Consider the following 19,323-nt stretch of genomic DNA (forward strand, 5'->3'; position numbering starts at 1 on the left):
CCCGTGACCGGTCTCAAGACCATTTTTTCTCGGCCTTCTTCCTGCTACTCTTCCTTAAGAGCGACGTTTGTGGAGTTCAGCAATTACAGGTTGTCCTCTCAACTGAGGAAGAAGGTCACAATATTGTGAACGCAAAGCACTCTATAGTGTGCACATATATGATTAAGAAGAAGCAGCACCTAATTCCTAAAATTAAACAGACTGAAGGTCTTAGAAATTTTTAAGTATCTGTTTTGCTGTTGCTATGGAAACTGGCCTGCCCACGCCTGCAGCACTCCTGTGCTGTATACACGCTCCTTGCAGCTAGCGCTTTATACAGTCACAGTAGCAGGTAATCAATGCAACGATTAACAAAAAAACATACCACCAGTTTTGTTATGTATCGAAGAGACTGGATGTGCTTTAAAGCTCTCTAAAAGAATCAGACCAGTAGTTTGTGTGGCATTGGTCTTTTCCCAATGCCACACAAGGTAAATTGACCTGTGGCTTTGTTTTTCTGTTGTTTTTATCAAGCACCATCTCAAAATATCTGGTTTTATTCAGAGAGCTTCTTAGGCTTTATCAAACCATTGCTCCTGATCTTTTAGGAAGATGTCTTATTGTCACTTAACAGTGCAATGTATCAAGTTTTGAAACCTGGTATAGGACAATTTCCATTTCTATTTGGATTAAACCTGAACCTGTCACATTTCTGTGACAAACAGGTTACAGAAGCATTCTCTGCTAATTCTAATTGTAGCCCATTTTTGGTTAAGAGTTGTCAACATGTTTATGTCCAAAGACATAAAATAACACTGACAGGACTTGGTATCTTCAGCAAAGAATGGAACTGATTCGTAATGTTTATTCTGAGCTCTGCATGCCAAGACAATATTTAAGGCTATGAAGGTGGTAAAGATCTGCTCAGTTGTAATGGGTGCTTAAATATAGGTGGGTGATAAATGTAAAATCTTTCATGTGAAGCTGAAAAACTAAGGTGGATCTCAAAAGTGCACTCAACACCTGCTAAAGACCTAAAAAGTAGACGCTAAATCATTTTCAAACCTTTTTCACATTTAATGTGATGTATACCATGTACAATACAGCTTAATAACAAGATATATGTGAGGAGGAAAGTATTAAAAACTGACAGGGTGTAATAACCTCGTTCGTTTGATGTAATTTAGGGATTTTGTTTGCTAAAGTTCAAAGTCGAGATGAATTTAATCTAAATCTGATGAACTGGAAATTTAGTTCTTGTAGGATTTTCCTTACATTCGCACATTTGCATCATTTGGATGAAGCCATATTTTGCAGAGAGGTTAGAAAAACTTGAAAGGATCTAATTTAAAGGCATCAGTCAGGAAACAGGTGGACACCCCACTGGTTGGACATCCGTCATCAGGCTTCCCCATAATTTGTGTCCATCATAACCTAAAAGTACAGTGGACAATCCAGTGAGCTTCGGTGTTAGCCGTTTATTGTAGCTCCGCCGCTCTCAGCGTATACTTTGAAAACGGCTGCGAGTCACAAGAGGCAAACTGTCTTACACGTTAATGAGAAGATGAGGAAGGCCTCAGTACAAAGACAAAAGAGAACCAGAGTGGATTTAGGAGATTTTTCAAAAACTGGTTTAGGGGTTTCTCAGCTACATTTCCAGAAAACGTCCACTATACCTTTAATATTATGGACCTTTTTTATCGTTTTCCTATTGAAATTAACTTGAGTAGAATTAAATAAATATTAGTATTTATGTAATATGACTTTATCTTGTTCTATAGTGGAATTATTCATATAAATTACCCGTTTAATGTTATTCTAATTTATTGAGGAGTACTTATAAGAGGAAGAAACGAGTCGATAGTGGAGTGAACGATTGCATAATGCTAACTCCAGTTGTTGGAGGCTTCCCTGTGCTAGTGGCCCAATAAAAAGACTGGACTGTGTTAGTGTGCTACTGTGGGAACCTCCACCCGGCTATCCTGTCCCCCTTCCTCGTCCCACGGGACAACCCTTCGGCAGCCAGACACACTGGCCCATTTTTTACTTTCTGCTCTGCCTCTCTTCCCGTATCTCTCTCCTCCTCCAGCTGCTGCCAGGCTTTTTATATCCGGCTCCCCAATAAAAAGGACAAAACACGCTTTATTGATGTTGTTTCCCTTTTGGCTCTCAGCCTTTCCACACAAGGTGTCAGTGTTGATTATTTTTTTTTTTTATCTTTTTTTCTTTGGCAGCTTGTGGCAAAAAACACAAAAACAAATGGATAACTAGAAGAAGTAGTATAGTTTGAGGCACCGTCTAAGATGCAAGATGCAGGAGTCGCCAAAAGGGGCCGCCGTTTAGCGTCAGTCAACTATACTGAGGGAATTCTACTCTCAGGAACACGATGGAGCATTGCACTGGAGCTTTCCTAGATTTCTGCATCGAATAACATCTTACATTTTCATAACTCCTGATATCAGACTTAAAATAAACTAGAAATAAACAGAAGACACTGAACTATTCAAACTTTGAATAACTGAGAAAAGGGGTCCACTATTGCACACGTGTCAGAAGTTACCATTTTCAACTTAAATTTCATACATGGACTTGTCTTATTGCATGAGATTCAAGAACGGAGAGGTTGACACAAAGCATTCCTTCATAAAAGGCCACAGTAGCTGCTGGCCCCCCGACCACTGTCATTTTGTTGAAATTTTATGTTGTATGCCCAAATAAACTAGTGGAAAGTTGTGAAGTGGAAAGAAAATGTACAAATAAAAGTTTGAAAAGTGCCTGTCTGATCCAGTACTTTGTAGAATCGCTCAGTGGGCTTTGTCTTTACCTGTTTTGCACATCCAGAGACTGGAGATTTTGTACATCCTTTTTCACAATACACCAATATATCTGAAAAGGATCTGTGAACAGCGGTTTTTAGGGTTGATCCATTGAAATAGGTCGGGACTTTGAGCTATACCTGACACATGACCAGACTACACCGTTCCACCACAGCTGTGGCTGTTTGTTTAGGGTCACGGTTCTTCTGCAAGGTGAACTTCCACCCCAGGCTTAAATCTTTTGCAGGTTCTCTTTAAGAATCATCATCTCCATGGGTGGTTTCTACCACCACCATGTTTCATAGTGGGGATGGTGTGTTCAGGGTGTTGTTTGTTTTCCAACACACAGCGGTTTTGCACACAGGGCAAAAAGAAAAGAAAAGGCAATTTTAAACAAATGTGTTTTTAATCTCGATTTAAAGGGGTGTGAACACTTTTGTTAAGCACCACACACCAAACAGTGGCTAATATGACAGAAAGGATTAGTTGCACAGAAGCTATCCTGGATTTAATTTTGGTTTTGCAGACTTTATATACACTTAATCATTTTTTTTCATTAATAATAAGCTGATCTGCTGATCCACCACATGGGTCCTGAATTTATCAGACAAGAGGATGAGCAAGAGCACAAAAACAGAAATGTGCAAAGACCTTTACTTCGTTAGAATGCCATCTCTTACCTATGGTCTGAAAACATCTAAAAACACATAATGCTGGAGGATTAGACACTTTTGTCACATTTCTCAATGAAAGAACCACCATCTTGTATTTTAAAAGACTTAAAAATGGCCTAAAAAAAACACATCACTTTAAAATCATTAAGATCTAGAAACTTTGCTTTAGGATGCTAATGCCCTCTGTTAATTGGGGTAGTCTTAATTTAGAGATTTAGGAAACAAAGATGCAAAGGATGTACAGGAGAACAAGCAAGAATAGAGGGGAACACCCCGTTTCATCTCTCTCTCTCTGCTTTCTTTCAAGTCAGACGTCAGTGAACCAGCCGCTCACATTTTGCTCCAGTTTCTTCACAGCTCCTACTCCTTAGAGTTTCACTTTTTTCCCTGACTGCTCTGAAAGGCAGATGAGTTTATTAATTACACATTCGCTGACTTCGTGCATTCCCAGCATGACAAGGTTTTTCACAAAGGCTGCAACATTTTTTTTGTTATCGTACTCACCCCAAAATAGCAAACACAGCTTATTTAATTCAGCATATTTGACCACAGTTAAATTTTTAAAGCAGTCCAGAGGAAATTAATCTCTCTCTCTCTCTCTCTCTCACTCACTCACTCACTCACTCACTCACTCACTCACTCACTCACTCACTCACTCACAAACACACACACACACACACACACACACACACACACACACACACACACACACACACACACACACACACACACACACACACGCACGCACGCACACACACACACACACACACACACACACACACACACATATACCTGTACACCAGGGAGTAAAAACATGAGGAGCTGTGTTGGGGAACATGAAAGTGAGTACGTGTGGGCGTCTGAATCACGTCTCCGTCTTTCTCGGGCAGCGTGAAAAGTAGTTCAGTAACTAAAGCAAACCTCTTTCTGCTCTCCTGAAAGACCACGAGGGCAAAGCGTGAGAGAAAACCAAGAACGACGAGATAAAGGCAAAAGAGGTATAAGCTATTTTTTGATGAAAAGAGAGGTTTTAATTTTAGCTTGGCCCGGCAGACTGCCATCGGTGGAGAACGTGGTGGCCGAATATGATGATTTCCGATTGTTTAGGCAAGGGTCCTCTCTTGAACCCAAAGCACACACATGGTGTCATTACATCTCACAGCATGAGTCTGTTGTTCAAAATTAGCCTGAAGACAAGAGTTCCCCTCATTTTAAAGTGAGACAACCAGCTCACGAGAGCTTTCATCCCCCCGTTGAATAGACTCTTTGTGAATGCATCAGCGGTGACCCAGTTTAGAGCCGTAGAGCTGTGAAAAAGTATTCGCCCCTCCAAAGGACGTCTGTTTTTGCCTTTTTGTAACGCTTAAATCTTTCAGATTATCAAGCTAATTTAAATGTCATCTGACATTTAAATACAAGCAGTTGTCAACAGATCATTTTTCCTCATTTAATCAAATCGTTGCTCAACCAACCAGGCCCCATGAAAAGTAATTATCCATCCTGTAAAATAATGAATTTTACACTTATTTTTTGTTCATTTTGAGTGTCCACACATAGGCCTGATAACGGCCACAACATATCTAAAGTCCATAACTAAATCCAATTTAGACGCTTTAAGCATGACCTTAAACTGAGAGCTCACATTTTAAAATAAACTCCAAAAAGGCTGGATTAAGACAATTGGGCCAACATACCTTCACAGTGACATAAGACTTGTTACTAGTTATTGCAATTGCTTGATGGCCGTTGAATAACCAAACACCGTAAGCGCTCTCTTCTCCAAAAAAAACATTAGCCATAGGCCTTTCTGAGAAAGTCAAATGTCTCCCGCTGTCTAGCTGGGATTAAAACATGTCATTTTAATAAAGCCTCTTCAATATTTCTAAGTAGAAAATGCTTCAGACTTTTTGCTTTTTTTTTGTCTCCACCCATCCCAAAGATTCCCTCTGCTATATTCAACTGGGAAGTCCAGGAAGTCCTGCACAGAGACTGGTTGATGGACTTGGTGGCAGTTGTTGCTGCTGCCAAGGGTGGCATGGTCATTTATTAGGTTTTCACTTTTTCCACTTTTGAGCTCAGTATCCCCCCCCCCCCGCCCCCTCAATAAATTAAATCTTCAATTCAATTCAATTCAATTCAATTCAATTCAATTTTATTTATATAGCGCCAAATCATGAAACATGTCATCTCAAGGCACTTTACAAAGTCAAGTTCAATCATATTATACAGATTGGGTCAGATTATACAGATTGGTCAAAAATGTCCTATATAAGGAAACCAGTTGATTGCATCAAAGTCCCGACAAGCAGCATTCACTCCTGGGGAACCGTAGAGCCACAGGGAGAGTCGTCTGCATTGTACATGGCTTTGCTGCAATCCCTCATACTGAGCAAGCATGAAGCGACAGTGGGAAGAAAAACTCCCCATTAACGGGAAGGAAAACCTCCGGCAGAACCGGGCTCAGTATGAACGGTCATCTGCCTCGACTGACTGGGGTTACAGAAGACAGAGCAGAGACACAACAAGAGAGACAAAAAAAGCACAGAAGCACACATTGATCTAGTAATCTGTTCTACATTAGATGGTAGTAGCGGGTGAGCTGTCTTCTCTGGATGATGTCACAGTTAACAGAACGCCAGACCAGGTGTACCTACTATGAAGAAAAAGAGAGAGAACAAAAAGTTAAAAGCTGAAATGACGACAGTCATTTCAATGTAATACAATGCAAAACTGAAGAACAGTAGAAATCAGTAGAGTGAGAAAATTAGACCCTGATGTCCTCCAGTAGCCTAAGCCTATCACAGCGTAACTATAGAGGTAGCTCAGGGTAACATGAGCCACTCTAACTATAAGCTTTGTCAAAAAGGAAAGTTTTAAGATTAGTCTTAAACATAGATTTTCTTCATTTGAAAACTGCTGTTTGTATTTACTCAGGTTCTCCTTGTTTTATATTACATTGGATATTAACGGGATCTGTAATATTCATGCATGACAAATATAGAAGAAATCCAATATTTCTTCAGGGCAATGGACACTTACTGCCTAATTTGTTGAGCAGCTTCCAAGGCCGCAGAGAAAGATTTCTCACATGCCCGGTAGTCCTGGATTTCTAAGAAATAGTGTTTCCACGATACGCCCTCAGAACTGAACTTTTATTTAAAAGTTGGACTTTTGTGCCGCTTTCCAGCAGTGTCCAGTTCTGACCTACATATGCTACTGTAACAAATGCAAAAACTTTATTTCTTATTCTCTCTCCATGGCAACCCAAAAAGGAAACATGCTCCTAATCGAAAAGGCAGAAGGATGTCGTCTTCGTGCAAGCCCACACGGTTTGCTCTCGGACTCGGATCAGGTCAGAGCTATAAGGGAGGCTTGTTCAGCCTAGAAATAACCGTCACGAGTCGGCATTCGCTCCTTTAAGAAGGGCTTTATGCCCGTGCACGTACTCGAGCGCTAACAAGCAGTTTTGTCTCAGCATTAGAAGGGCGAGGAGAAAGGAAGTGAAGCTCTCTGATGTATAATTCATCTGTGTAGTCAGTGGGTGGAAGAGAAGGGACGAGAAGAGGGAAATTCAGGGGAAGAAAGGTGGGTGGAGGGAAAAAAAAAGGGAGGAGGCTAGTGGGAGGGGAGGACAGGAAATATAGCACGCTCACGTTCTGCATACTTTTCAGTGCTCCGGGGGGAATATGGCTCTGTTTTGCACCTGTCACAGGTGCACTCAGACATGTGAAGATTTGTTCTCTTCTCTTTAAAGGTCTATTTTTAGTTTGTTTTTTTATTCACAGTTCTTAGAGGGGTGGGGGGACGACATTTTTTTTTATTCAGGAATTAGAAAAATAAGCAACTATCTACAGATAACTAAAAAGTCCACACAATGTATCTCATTTTGCCCAAATGGTGCCTTAGAGCATTTTCACATTGGGTTCTGGTAAGGCACGGCGATGAAGGGAGAAAGAAGTGAAAGAGAGGGATAAAACAGGGATGGAGGAATGGAGGGAACAAAGCTGGCTGTTGCACCCCTGGAGGAAGAAGAAGAAGAAGAGCAGATTTCCATTGTTAAGGGACCTGCGATAAGACCCCCCCTCCTACATTTTCACTCCTATCTCTTGTTTCTCCACGCTCCTCTCACCCACTGCCTCGGCGCTCCGTCGTCTCCTGGAGACATTTACACGTTTTTTTTTTATTATTTTTTTTGCCATCCACATGCTTGGCTGCGGGCTAATGGGAGAGGTGATATGGAAAGGAAGGGAGGCGTTTGATTTAAGATGCTCGTTCATTCAGTGAGAGAAGGGGAGGGGGCTCCAGCGAGGGGGTCTGCAGTGCTAGATGATACCAGTAAACAAGTTAAGAAAATGTGGGAGAGAGTTTAAAAAATATATGAAAACATGACCTAAATAAAAGGCACACCTCCTCCCTTCTTTTTTTTCGTTTCCCCTTTGCCTCATTTCAAGTATTTGTGTGCTCGTGCACGCTTAAGGGCAGCATTCATGCATGAAACCAAGCCTGCGCGTTGCCGGCGAGTGAGAGTGTGTTGTTCTGTGGCGTGTGTGTGGATCTCTGTGGGTGTACAGTATCTCTGAAAAAGTCAAAAGCCGTGGTTTGCACAGGTCTGCTGTGCAAATGCACATACCGCATTCACAGAAAGTGTCAACCCTCACAATTTATCTTCTTACAGACTTTTATGTCCGTCGTCAGGATTGATAAAAAAAAAAAAATAATAAAACATCCAACAATAATTTGTCAATCTGGTCTTTAAAAGTAATTTGAGACAGAAAAATATGTCTTTTTAATTTATGGAGCAAATACTGAAGACTGCAAACCAGTGTCTGCTTTGATATGTTTGTCTCACTTTAACCGATCAAAAAGTTGATTAAAGGAAAGTAATTGAATTCAAATCCAGTATAAATAAAACTGTTTTGTGAGGACCTCAGACATCGTGGGGAAATAAAACCAACGTGGAAGAGTTATGAACCTTACAAGACATGACCATCCATCCGAAATGAGAAAGCTGGGTAGGGAGCGTATTAACCAGAGAAACATGCCCGTGGCAACTCTGAAGGAGCTGCGGACATTCACAGCTCAGGTGGGGCTATCGCCATCCATCCATCCATCCATCCATCCATCCATCCATCCATCCATCCATCCATCCATCCATCCATCCATCCATGTAGGGTCGCTGGGGAGGCTGGTGCCAATCACCTGGCCTGTCAATGAGACAGGCCGCCACTCTATCAATGGTACCTATCTGTCATCAGGACAGCTGTTATTCATACCCTCCACAAATCTGGTCTTTAAACAAACTTAAGAAAGAAAAAAAGCCATTGCTGAAAGAAAGCCAGACGACGTTCCATTTGAAGTTTACATCAAGCAATGTAGGAGATGCATCAAAAGGGAAGGAGGGGCTCTAATTAGGTAGTAAAACACCAGATGCGAGGTGTGTGACAAGACAGTAGGAAAAGTAACAAACATTTCAGCTTCTAGGTGTGTAAAGTAAAGGAAGACATCACATAACTTCAGCGGCCACAACTTTTTTTTTTCTTCCAATTGTATGAATTGTTGAAACACTGTTGACAAATTGTTTCTGAAGCTCAAGAATTAGAAATACCGAAGACAGCGTATTCACTTTAGCTGCCACAGATTTACCTTTGCAATCTAAATTGAACCGTATCCTCGCCTGCCCTCCAGAGACAATTGGTGATTTCGTGTCCTGAACTGTGTCTTCAGGTGAGCCTGAGCTCAAAGTGGAGAGAGGAGGATAAAACTGTAACGCTCCGGTTCACCATGAACGGAAATGTTAAGCAGTGAAAGGGAGAAATAAGGGCGAAGACCTGGAGAAACAGTGCCTGCTGAGTAAATAATATGTCAGTCTCCTTGGATGCCCGGCTTTGTCTTTGACTCACGCAGAAAGGTTGGTTAGGGCCATTAAGCTGACGTGTAGAGTTGATATCACAAAAAGTTGTGGCAGGTTTCTATGATTCTCTCAACAGATAAACTGTTTGCTGCATGTTGTACAAGCTACTTTTGACCGCCCTGTTAGAGCTTTCAAGTTAAGCTCATATTATAAAGTAACAATCCCGGTTAGAACTGGTCATTGGCTGATACAAGATCCCTTCAGTAAAGTAACCTTGAGTAAAAATACAGCCGTTTCATCTCCACTCAAATGATTCATACAAAAATATATGACATGATCTAACCGCTTTTATTGAAAACATAAATGTTACAATTATTCCTATTACTGCTAATTTAAGTGATCGCTACTTTTATTTTAAGTGGCCATTGTCATATAAATATTTTGCAACTCGTCCGTTTGAGTTACAATTTTTTTTTTGTTACAAGCACAGATTTGTAAAAATGATATACGCTGTTGGAATATTTATCACTAAAGGGAACATGATTTATCCTCTGAGGCTGAAGGACGATGCTTTTCCTCGGAGCTGCTGGTTGTACAGCAGCAGTTTCTATATCTGGTTACAGTGTTGCAGTTGACTAGAATAATAAAGCTTCACAGATACCAGAGACTCTAACTTGTGCACGTGTTAAGGTAGACAACAAAGGGGGGGAAAAAAAACGTCCCTCAGACTTCCCTTAACATCAGAGTGTTAATTGGATCACAAGGGAATTCTGATGTGAGACTTAACACCGGATCTCATGTTTCCTCTTCGTTGTGTTACACCCAAGACAGGTGAGGACACTTCAGCGCAGGCTTCCGACGCCACGCTGAATAATTCAGCAAAAGGTCAGGACGCTGTGTTTGTGTGTTTAGGCGTATGTACACACCTGTTTGTGTGTGTGTTGGGTTTTCATCAAGCGATCGCCGTGTCGTTTCCTCGGCGCTCTGGGAAGAGCCCTGTGACTCACTTTAGATCATGTTGCAGATATCCGATGAAAGGCGGGTGGATTGAAAACAGGCTTTGTGTTGTATTAGTAGCCTATTTGGATATCAAAACACTTAAATTCCTGCACCTTCGCCTTTGGTAAATAGTTCAAATGTTGTCAAATGTTGTCTGTAAACAGCATTACAATCCTTCCACACATTCTCTCTTGGACTTAAATCTGAACTTTGGCACAAGAATTTGCTGTAATTTAAACTAGTCCATTGTGACTTAGGCTGTGTGTTTGCTTGTGTTGTCCTCCTGGAAAGTGAACCTCCGCCCCAGGATCAGGTCTTTTGCAGCCTCTTGCAGGTTTTCTTCCAGGATTGTCCTGTAATTAGCTCAATCTATCTTCTCTTCAACTCTGACAAGCATCCTTATCTACTGAAGAAAAGCATGATACTGCCACCGCCATGTTCCACCTTAGTAGCAGTGGGAGGGTGGTGTCCTATTGTTTCACTTGCTGAGGCGCTAAAGATCAGACAGGGCAGTTACTGTGATAAAGGAAAAGAAAGAAGAGTCAGGAAACTGTGAGTGTAATTTATACTACTATTGAAATATTCAGCAATAGTATTGTAATGATGCATTTTTTCTGATGCCCAGCAGCCCTAAATGTAAATATGTATAATCATTAGATTGCAAAAATTGTCCTGCTTTGAATCAAAATGCTCAAATTAAGTTAAATTGTCAAAACAGTGCTAAGTTTGATTGCTATTACACTGTTCAGTCTTATTAGATTTACCAGTAGTTGGAGCTGATTTGATGACAGTAGTTTAGTGAGTTAATTGGTTTCGGTGATATTAGTCCTCTGCTCTCTGGTCATGTAAGACGGCAGTGAGGAGTGCAGACGTACACATCAGATTAGTGGGGTCAGGTTGGTGTAATGGAGCTGCTTTTTTAATGTACCGATTCAGTGAAGATTTATTTATCTAAACTTTGAATCTATGGTTGGTTCTAAAAATAATTCTGATAAGATTGATCAGCAGTTCATAATTGGTAACACTCTTGAATGAGCTGAAGAAATGCCCCACCTATCTTTACTCTGCACACAAATTCCTGCAGATTTGAGAATATGTTGCTGTTTGTCCTTGTTTCAAGCAGTGGACTATTTAACGTTTGAGATATATCTTTGCCATCGCTTCAGTGTTTTTGAAGTGTGGCATGATGAGCATCAATTTTCTCAGTAAAAGGAATCATTTAAGATGGATGGTTCATCGTTCTCCTATTTCTGTGTACTAAATTAATTTATCTTATTCCTTACCCAAACCTTCTTCAATCTCCCTCCTGCTTTACTTCCATGTAGCAGCGGAAGATAAATAATTTATGTTCGGCCTTCTTGCTGGTGGATATGAATCACTCAAGAAGAGCAGAATACATGTTTTTTTTTTTTTCAGTGACTCTTCACTCCTAAGACAGATTCAGATGTGGTGAAGTAGAAGCTGCTCTACTTCACCACATCTTTCTTTAGAGAGACATTGCCTTTTTAATCTGGCCTCATAACTTCACCATGATGGCTTTACCTCGAAGCTCAGGTTTACTAAACTAAAATATGCTGTCACAAACAAAAAAAGGCCCATTGATGACCAGTAAATCACCATTTAAACCAGAGCGGCTTGTTAGTTGTGCCCTCGAGGACCAGGTGTGTACGACCTGTAACCTGTTTACCTGGTGAGGTAAACTTTTAAGGTGCACTCTTTGGTGTGCCCATTTTTTGTAACCTATGTAACCCATTTTTACCATAGTTCGGTGCACTTGCCATAAATGTATTTCCCTTTTATTATTTCAGAGAGCAAAGATGTGAATATAAACGTGTGCTTTGTCACTCATGTAATTCTATTAACACTGCATCCCTTTATACTAGGCATAAACACATTTGAACTATGTGCTTTGGTCAAAACATTTCCATCATGAAAAGCGTGGCTTGGAAGTCAACAACATGCTGTTATGTCTGCAGTACTTTCTATTTACATTAAAGTGTACGCTAATATAGCAGCTTTTCCTTTGCAACCTCAGTTTTCTTGCTGGTTTGCCAAAAGTCTGTAACTTGTCTTTGCACCAGAGCTAACTGAATTGTTTTCCAAATATTAGCGTGTTATTAATAATAACTGAATAAAGAAGCTTATAATTAACTTAAATTATTTTCTACCCGTGTTTTCAGCTCTGATTAGAAAACTTGCACAAGTACAGATCAAGAATCTTTGTTGTCATTATGTGTTACCATAAGGAAATATTGGTGAGACGCTCAGAACCCAGAAAGACTACATATACCACACAGACACAAGACATTATGTTTTTAAACAATGCAATAAATTAGTTGATTGCACCAACAACATTTCCCGAGAGTTTTAAAGCATGTTGGCATCTGATAAAATTTATTTTTGAGTCAAAAAGTCTGGTAGCAGTCCCTTTACAGACAATGTTGATTACTCTGCAGTTGGATGAGTGGATCAGACGAAAACTCAGATGCTACAGAGTTCGATGAGGAATCACCCTGCACACACCTGTTAGCTGTTAGCAATTCCTCTCTTAATTGGTTTTTACAAAAGCAGAAAGTAGCGTGTAAAAACTTTTTCTCTTTGAAACTTTACTAGGTTGTGATTACATCATTAGGGTTGTATATGCTAATGTGAATTGTTATGGTCTATATATGTGACTGCCAAAAGATCTTTTCTTTGTGATTTTTTTACGTATGTGTATAATAATAGGTCTAACTCAAGTTCGAAGAGCAGCTGGCTCAGCAGAGAGTACAGGAAATACTGTCTAGCCTAGAGCCCTGGACCTCAGACTGCAGTGTTGGATTCATGGCTAGCTATCTGGTGTCTTTGCTAATATTTGACTCACTGGGACAGTCTAGAATATTGGTCAACATTCCATGTTATCATTCACCAGAATCTGTTCACAAAGCTGAATGACAGATGGCTTGAGTGTGTATATTTTTTTAAATTTTCACAGGCTGGCAACAGTATCCTTAACTCCACCGGAGTACCACTAGGGTGTGTACTCAGTCTGCTGATGTACTACTTCTACACTTCTAACTATAAAGCTACACAACTCTAATTCCTCATTAGATCTGTTGATGACATAGCTGTGTTCGTTTGTAACTCAAGAAATGATGAGACTGTCTATCTAAAAGAAATGAAGAACCGAGCATCATAAAGTCAGAACAACTGTCTCCCAGGAGCTGGTGGTGGACTTTAGCAGGATAACATGTTGGAAAATGTTATTTTCCATTCTTGTTGCATTTTCCTTTATTGTTGTAAGACAAACTGAACAAGGAATGAAAAACTGAGGTCTATGGAATATAAAAACTTTGTTGCACACGGCTCAGTGTTCTTCATATCTCGTCCCCTCACACCCACTCACGCGCTTTCTCAGGCGCAACTTGCTGCCAAAGTCTGACTAAATCTATGTATCTGTCAGTGTTTAAACTCCGTGTGTGAATGTGTGAGTGTGTTTGTATACTGGTATCCTGTTTTTAGCTCTGGAGTTCCTTCAAGAAACTTGTGCATTGGAAAAAAAAACAACACAGCAGTGTGTTTGTGCTCTCACAGTGAGTTAATTGCCGACATGAATAAGCAAAAGATTAGTGGTTGAAGTGTCTCGTCAAGATGACCTGTTTGTACCTGAAATGAAGACGGTTACATTGGACCTTTATACGTGTTTTTAGAAGTCAGACTTCCAAACAATTTGACATTTGACAGATATAGTGGGCACCGTTTGGTGGTTTAATTTTGAGCAAAGTAACAAGTAAGTAGATGAGTCAGATCTGGGTGACATTTAGAGGATTGTTACTCCCACAGCCTTACCAAAGACCAAACCAATGATCCTATTCTGACTGAGGTCACATTTTTTAAAAGCCCTGATGATCCCTAAGAAATAATGCTAAATCCCAACTTACCTCAGAGGTTTTATAATGATACACCAAATGGATGATTATGATCTCAACTCGGTGGTAGAAAAAGGAATTTCTGCAGATATTTTAGAAAACATGTGAACACTCTCTGAAAATGTTTACAATAGTTGTCAACAGTTGCATTTAAAAATCTTAAAAATTGTAGATTTTACACCTTAATGTTTTTTACATTTATTTTATTTAGCATGTTTGGCCTTATAACCAGCCTTTTCATCTTGTTCAAGATTGTTTCTTTCATTTGTTTCCCTTTTTCATGTTCATGCTGCATCTTCATTACAGCCTGATCTACATAATTCTCCACGCAGCTTGCTGCAGCAAAAATACGGCCCTTTTCTGTCAAGCTCTGCTTGTTTTGTGATTTTAACATCTCGGGAATTAGGCAAGAGAAATATAAGTGCTACAATGCAAAGAAAGTAAAAGCAAGGCAGAGATACTCAAACAACAAACATACATTAATGTTGTTACTTGGCCTCTTGTCTCCTTTTGGGTTGGCTGTAAAATGAAAAATTTATTTTCAGAGAGCAATATACCATATATATGCAGAAGCCATGGGTTCTTGACTCGACCACCATGGGTTAAGTTCCCGACCTTGGGCAGCACATCCTTTCCCCCTGTCTCTCTGCACAGTTCAAGTTTGAGTATTGTGAATGAAAGGCCACTATTACCACAAAATATCAACAATAAATATTAAAAATATCAAAATGTAATTATATCATCTTAACTGGTATGGGTTCATTGCTTGTTCAGAGAGGACTCCTACTAATACAGCAATCTATACAAACCCTGACACCTGCAATAAAGTTATGAGAGTGACAGTCATTGCTGCACCTGTAGCTATTTTTTGTAGCCTTTCCATGACTTAAAAAATATTTAAACATACTTTTCTAACATGTTTTCCTGTCTTTCCTATTTTTGAAGAATGGTTAAGAGAAACAAGCTCTATCATGTCAACCCTTAGTAAACGGGACGGCATTATAACTATTTGAAAGTTCCTACACAGTCTGATTTAGTGTACATTTATAAACATACTTCATTTACATCTGTTTAGGAATTATTTCAGATGCTGGTAATATTTAATTTGTAAAAGCATAATAGAATAGAAAACCTACTTGCTGCTGTATTAGAATACTTTATTTTATTTTTGCTCACCTCTTTACCAGGGCATAACAATAATTGTGAACAACACCATAGATATGAATGAATAAAGAAAAGTAAATCTAAGATTGGTGACAGTTTGCTGCCAGAAAAACATTAACTATTGTTGCCTGTTTGTCTTTTTCTTCCCATTCTCGGTTCTTCTCTTAGATAAGTCGCTGCTTGAAGCCCGGAGGCCGCTTCATCTCCGTTACATTCGCCCAGCCCTTCTTCAGGAAACGCCTCTATGCCCGCTCCGAGTACAACTGGTCAGTCAGACACGACAGCTACGGAGAGGGCTTTGAATATTTTGTGTATGTAATGACCAAAGGAGAGCAGCTCAGCCCAGAAGATGCAGCTCAGGAAAAGAAGCTCCTGGAGGAAGCCAAATCCCAACCTGCCAGCATTCCCACCTCACAAGATGAAGACAGTAATGATTTCCTGTGCAACATTAACTTATGATGTCGCTGGAATGTGGATAATAACCTCAGGAATATATTTATATCTTAACATTCAGAAGTAGAAGTTTTAGCCAAATGACAGCTGTATCATTTAAAGCCTTAAAAATTATAGAAACATAATTTTTGGCAAGCATTTTTAGTATTGTAATGTTTTAGCTTTTTTGAACTTTTATACACACTATTGCTATTTAAAAACGTTGTAAAATGTATTCGATATTTTTAGGAATATGTTTTAACAAATTAAATTGCAAATCTGACCAACAATAAACCCACTGGATGCCTTAACCTGGTTTTTGGGTTAGAGTTAGTAAAAACTGGATGAACCAAAATCGACAGAACGTCTTTTGGAGGAATTATGGTTCTCTTCCTGATGCAAATATTTCAGCGTTGTTCCACAGATTTCAAAACTAAAACAACCATGTTGGAGCGACGCATGAGACAAGGTATCATAAAATTGCTAATGTTGTATTGGAATTGTATACTATCAACAATTTGTTAGCTGTTCTGATTTATTTTGTTCTTCTGTTCTTTGACATAATTTACACATTATTGCCAGATTTGTTATCAGCCAAATTCATATTTGTGAAGCAAAAGGAAAATGATGCATTGTTTTTTTTTTATTTTTTTTTTTTAATACGACCAGAAAAGTGTGCTAAACATTTGTATTCATTCCATTTGCTCTGATAACCCAAAATAAAAATCCTGTGCAGCCAATGGTGCCCTGGTTAGATCAGACCAAAATTCTACTTTATGGGCTGTATGCACAACTATGTGCAGCAGAAAACTAACGGCCAAAACGCACCGGACCCGATTTGGCATGTGATGCGGCAAAAAAAGAAAAAAAAAAGGAAAAAAAAGATGTATAATGTCTGTAGCAATTACAATATGTTGAAGTGAATGTCTGACTGTCAAAGATGGACTGGGGTCTGATATGTTGATATGCTGTTCGGTAAATACTCCGGTGGTCCGTAGAGGGAAGTCAGAGCCGGTGTGTTTTGAAGAAATCGGTCCGGAGAGTGAACAGTTGAACGCATCTGGTGTGTTTTGGTCTTAAGACTACACGTTACTCTGAACACAACATTCCTATATTCAAACATGGTGGCAGTATCATGCATGCTGCGCATGCTTTTTTTTCCAGCAGGTCCAGGAAGGCTGGTCATGGTTGATGAGAGATAAGTGGAGCTAAATATGAGACAGTCCTGAAAGGAAATTTGTCAAAAGACTTGAGACTGGGGTGGAGGTTTACCTTCCAGCAGAATGTAAACCCTTAACAAACAACCAGAGCTACAATAGAATGATTTAGATCAAGCATATTGACATGTTAAAAGGATCCTTCCAAAGTCTGCACCAAAATCATATATGTGACAATTAAAAATCACTGCTCACAGGTGCTCTCCACCCAATCTGACTGAGTTTTGCAAAGATGTGCAAAGCTGGTAGTAATGTCCCAGAGGGGGAAAACAATTTTTTTCCCCACATGGACACTGCACTTCTTTAGATTTCTACTATATCCTATATAGTATCCTTTCTATATCCTTTCATGCCACTATATAATTGTGTTCTACTTTGTCCATCACATAAAATTTGTGTAAATTTACATTGAGGACAATGTAACGCGAGAACATGTTACAAAGCTCAAAAGGCATGAATACTTATATAATGCAAGAGATTCTTGAGGGGATGCAGTCATATAATTGGCACATGAAAGCCCCGATGTAAACGTATTTCAGTGCATATTTTAACTATCCACATCTGATTCCTACTGCACAAAGCAAACCATGGGGTGAACTGTGAAAATGATAAGTCATCAGGTAGTGAAAGCACTACAGAAAATTACCATCCAGCAGCGATGAGACAGAAGCGGTTAGTCATGACCTCTTGAGGTTCCCCTCCTGTATGTGTCAGACATTTCAGCCTGCTCTGCTATATCGTTGCTTCTACTTCACATCATAATGGAGTAAAATAAAATTCCTGCATGTTTTTTTTCTTTTCTTCCTCAAAGTTTTAGAGGACGCTTCAGACGTCTGTGGTCCTGCAGTGCAATTTGAGTTTGTCACTTTTAAGCAATTTGCCAAACAAACCGTCACGTCTCGATCCAACACTGGAGAGCTGCACCAGTCTGCATGTTAAGTGGGTGTTAAACTCCATCAGTATGTCTGTCAGTGTCCTCTTCTCATCTGCTGCTGAAGTCTGCTTTATTTTCCACCCAAAAGCTTCAAGGAGAGTCGAATCTTTTTTTTTGTTTTTGTAATACAGCTGTCAAGCAGCATTTATGCACATGCACTTGCGCCTACGAGAAACGGCTCACCCTGCGTGTTATTTGTTCAAGACACACGATACTGGGTGCCCGGTCATGTGCTCTCCGGCGCTTAAATATAGCCCATTAACGGCGCACACAGCCATGCGTGCAGACAGGGAGGAGGGCTTCTGACTGGAGGGGAGGGGATCACATTAATAAAGTAGAAATCATGTATTTTTAATTCTCCACTGAGATCTAATTAACGCCTATTTTTAGGACTTAGGGGGGAAAAAAATATGCGATTTTTCTGAAGGCTCTACTTTCTTCCTACAGTTTGCTGCTGAAGCAACATTATGGTTCGGTCACCTTTTGCTTTGTTGTTTAGCAAAACGATCTCACTTTATAGTCTGCTGGCATCTTTCCAAGCAAAGTACATTTCTGCACATTTGATAGAATAGCTTCTTTGTTCCAGACTATTCTTTCAGATGTTTTAATGCGTATCTGGATGGAGTTGCCAATAACAAGATCATCACACGTTCAGTAACGTCCAGAGATCCCTTTCCCACTCATGAGCGCTGCCCTCTTAAACTTCATTTGTGGCTTATCACCTAATAATGCAATGTTGTTAACATTGTTTGAATTTTAACTATTAGTTTAAGAGGCTAGAAAATGCACAAAAGGTATGTTTTGTTGAACTTATAAGTTTACAGTGTGATAATCATGCTACGCTCAAACTGTGTTCCCAGGTTAAGGCTTGGCCTTATGCAAAGAAGCACAAGCTTAAAATTGTTATTTTGTGTATTTATGCAGAGAAAAAGATGCAACATTAGCAGCACGTACAGATGTATTGGCCAGATGTATGGTGCGCGTAGTGAAGATGTTTGAAAAGTTTTAAAATAAATGTATCTTATATTGGAGTGTCATAATCTTAGTCTGAAATGTTTTTTATTAATTTGAGCGGCGTCGTTCAGTCAGACAGGTTGGAGCGTGTTCAGTTCTGGGTCCTGTGCAGGATTTAGAGGAAGCTTGGAAGAAGGTTGACTCCAAACATTCCCGTGCTGATTTGGACATGTTTTGGATCATTATCCACCTGAACCAGATAAAATGTCCTGGTTTTAAAAAAAAGTCCAACAACACCGATGCACTCTAACTGGGTTCCTAGAGGCCATGGAAGAAGAGAATTGGGCCCTCAGCATCACAGATCCTCCACAACACTTAACAGTGGGAATGAGGTG

The 19,323-nt window shown here is 39.8% G+C and overlaps 1 protein-coding gene across 1 annotated transcript in view; it reads left to right on the top strand.

The window, feature by feature from the left end:
* ece2a (endothelin converting enzyme 2a) overlaps positions 1-18,100 on the top strand; it is a 64,574-nt gene extending 46,474 nt beyond the window's left edge. Inside the window, exon 3 of the mRNA XM_036131209.1 lies at positions 15,560-18,100. Within this exon, the coding sequence (XP_035987102.1) occupies positions 15,560-15,850 (291 nt within the window). The 3' untranslated portion in view covers positions 15,851-18,100. The remainder of the gene's footprint in view (positions 1-15,559) is intronic.
* The last annotated feature ends 1,223 nt before the right edge of the window (positions 18,101-19,323 follow it).

Source organism: Fundulus heteroclitus, unplaced genomic scaffold (assembly GCF_011125445.2).
Source record: "Fundulus heteroclitus isolate FHET01 unplaced genomic scaffold, MU-UCD_Fhet_4.1 scaffold_419, whole genome shotgun sequence".
In the NCBI taxonomy this organism is placed as follows: Eukaryota; Metazoa; Chordata; class Actinopteri; order Cyprinodontiformes; family Fundulidae; genus Fundulus; species Fundulus heteroclitus.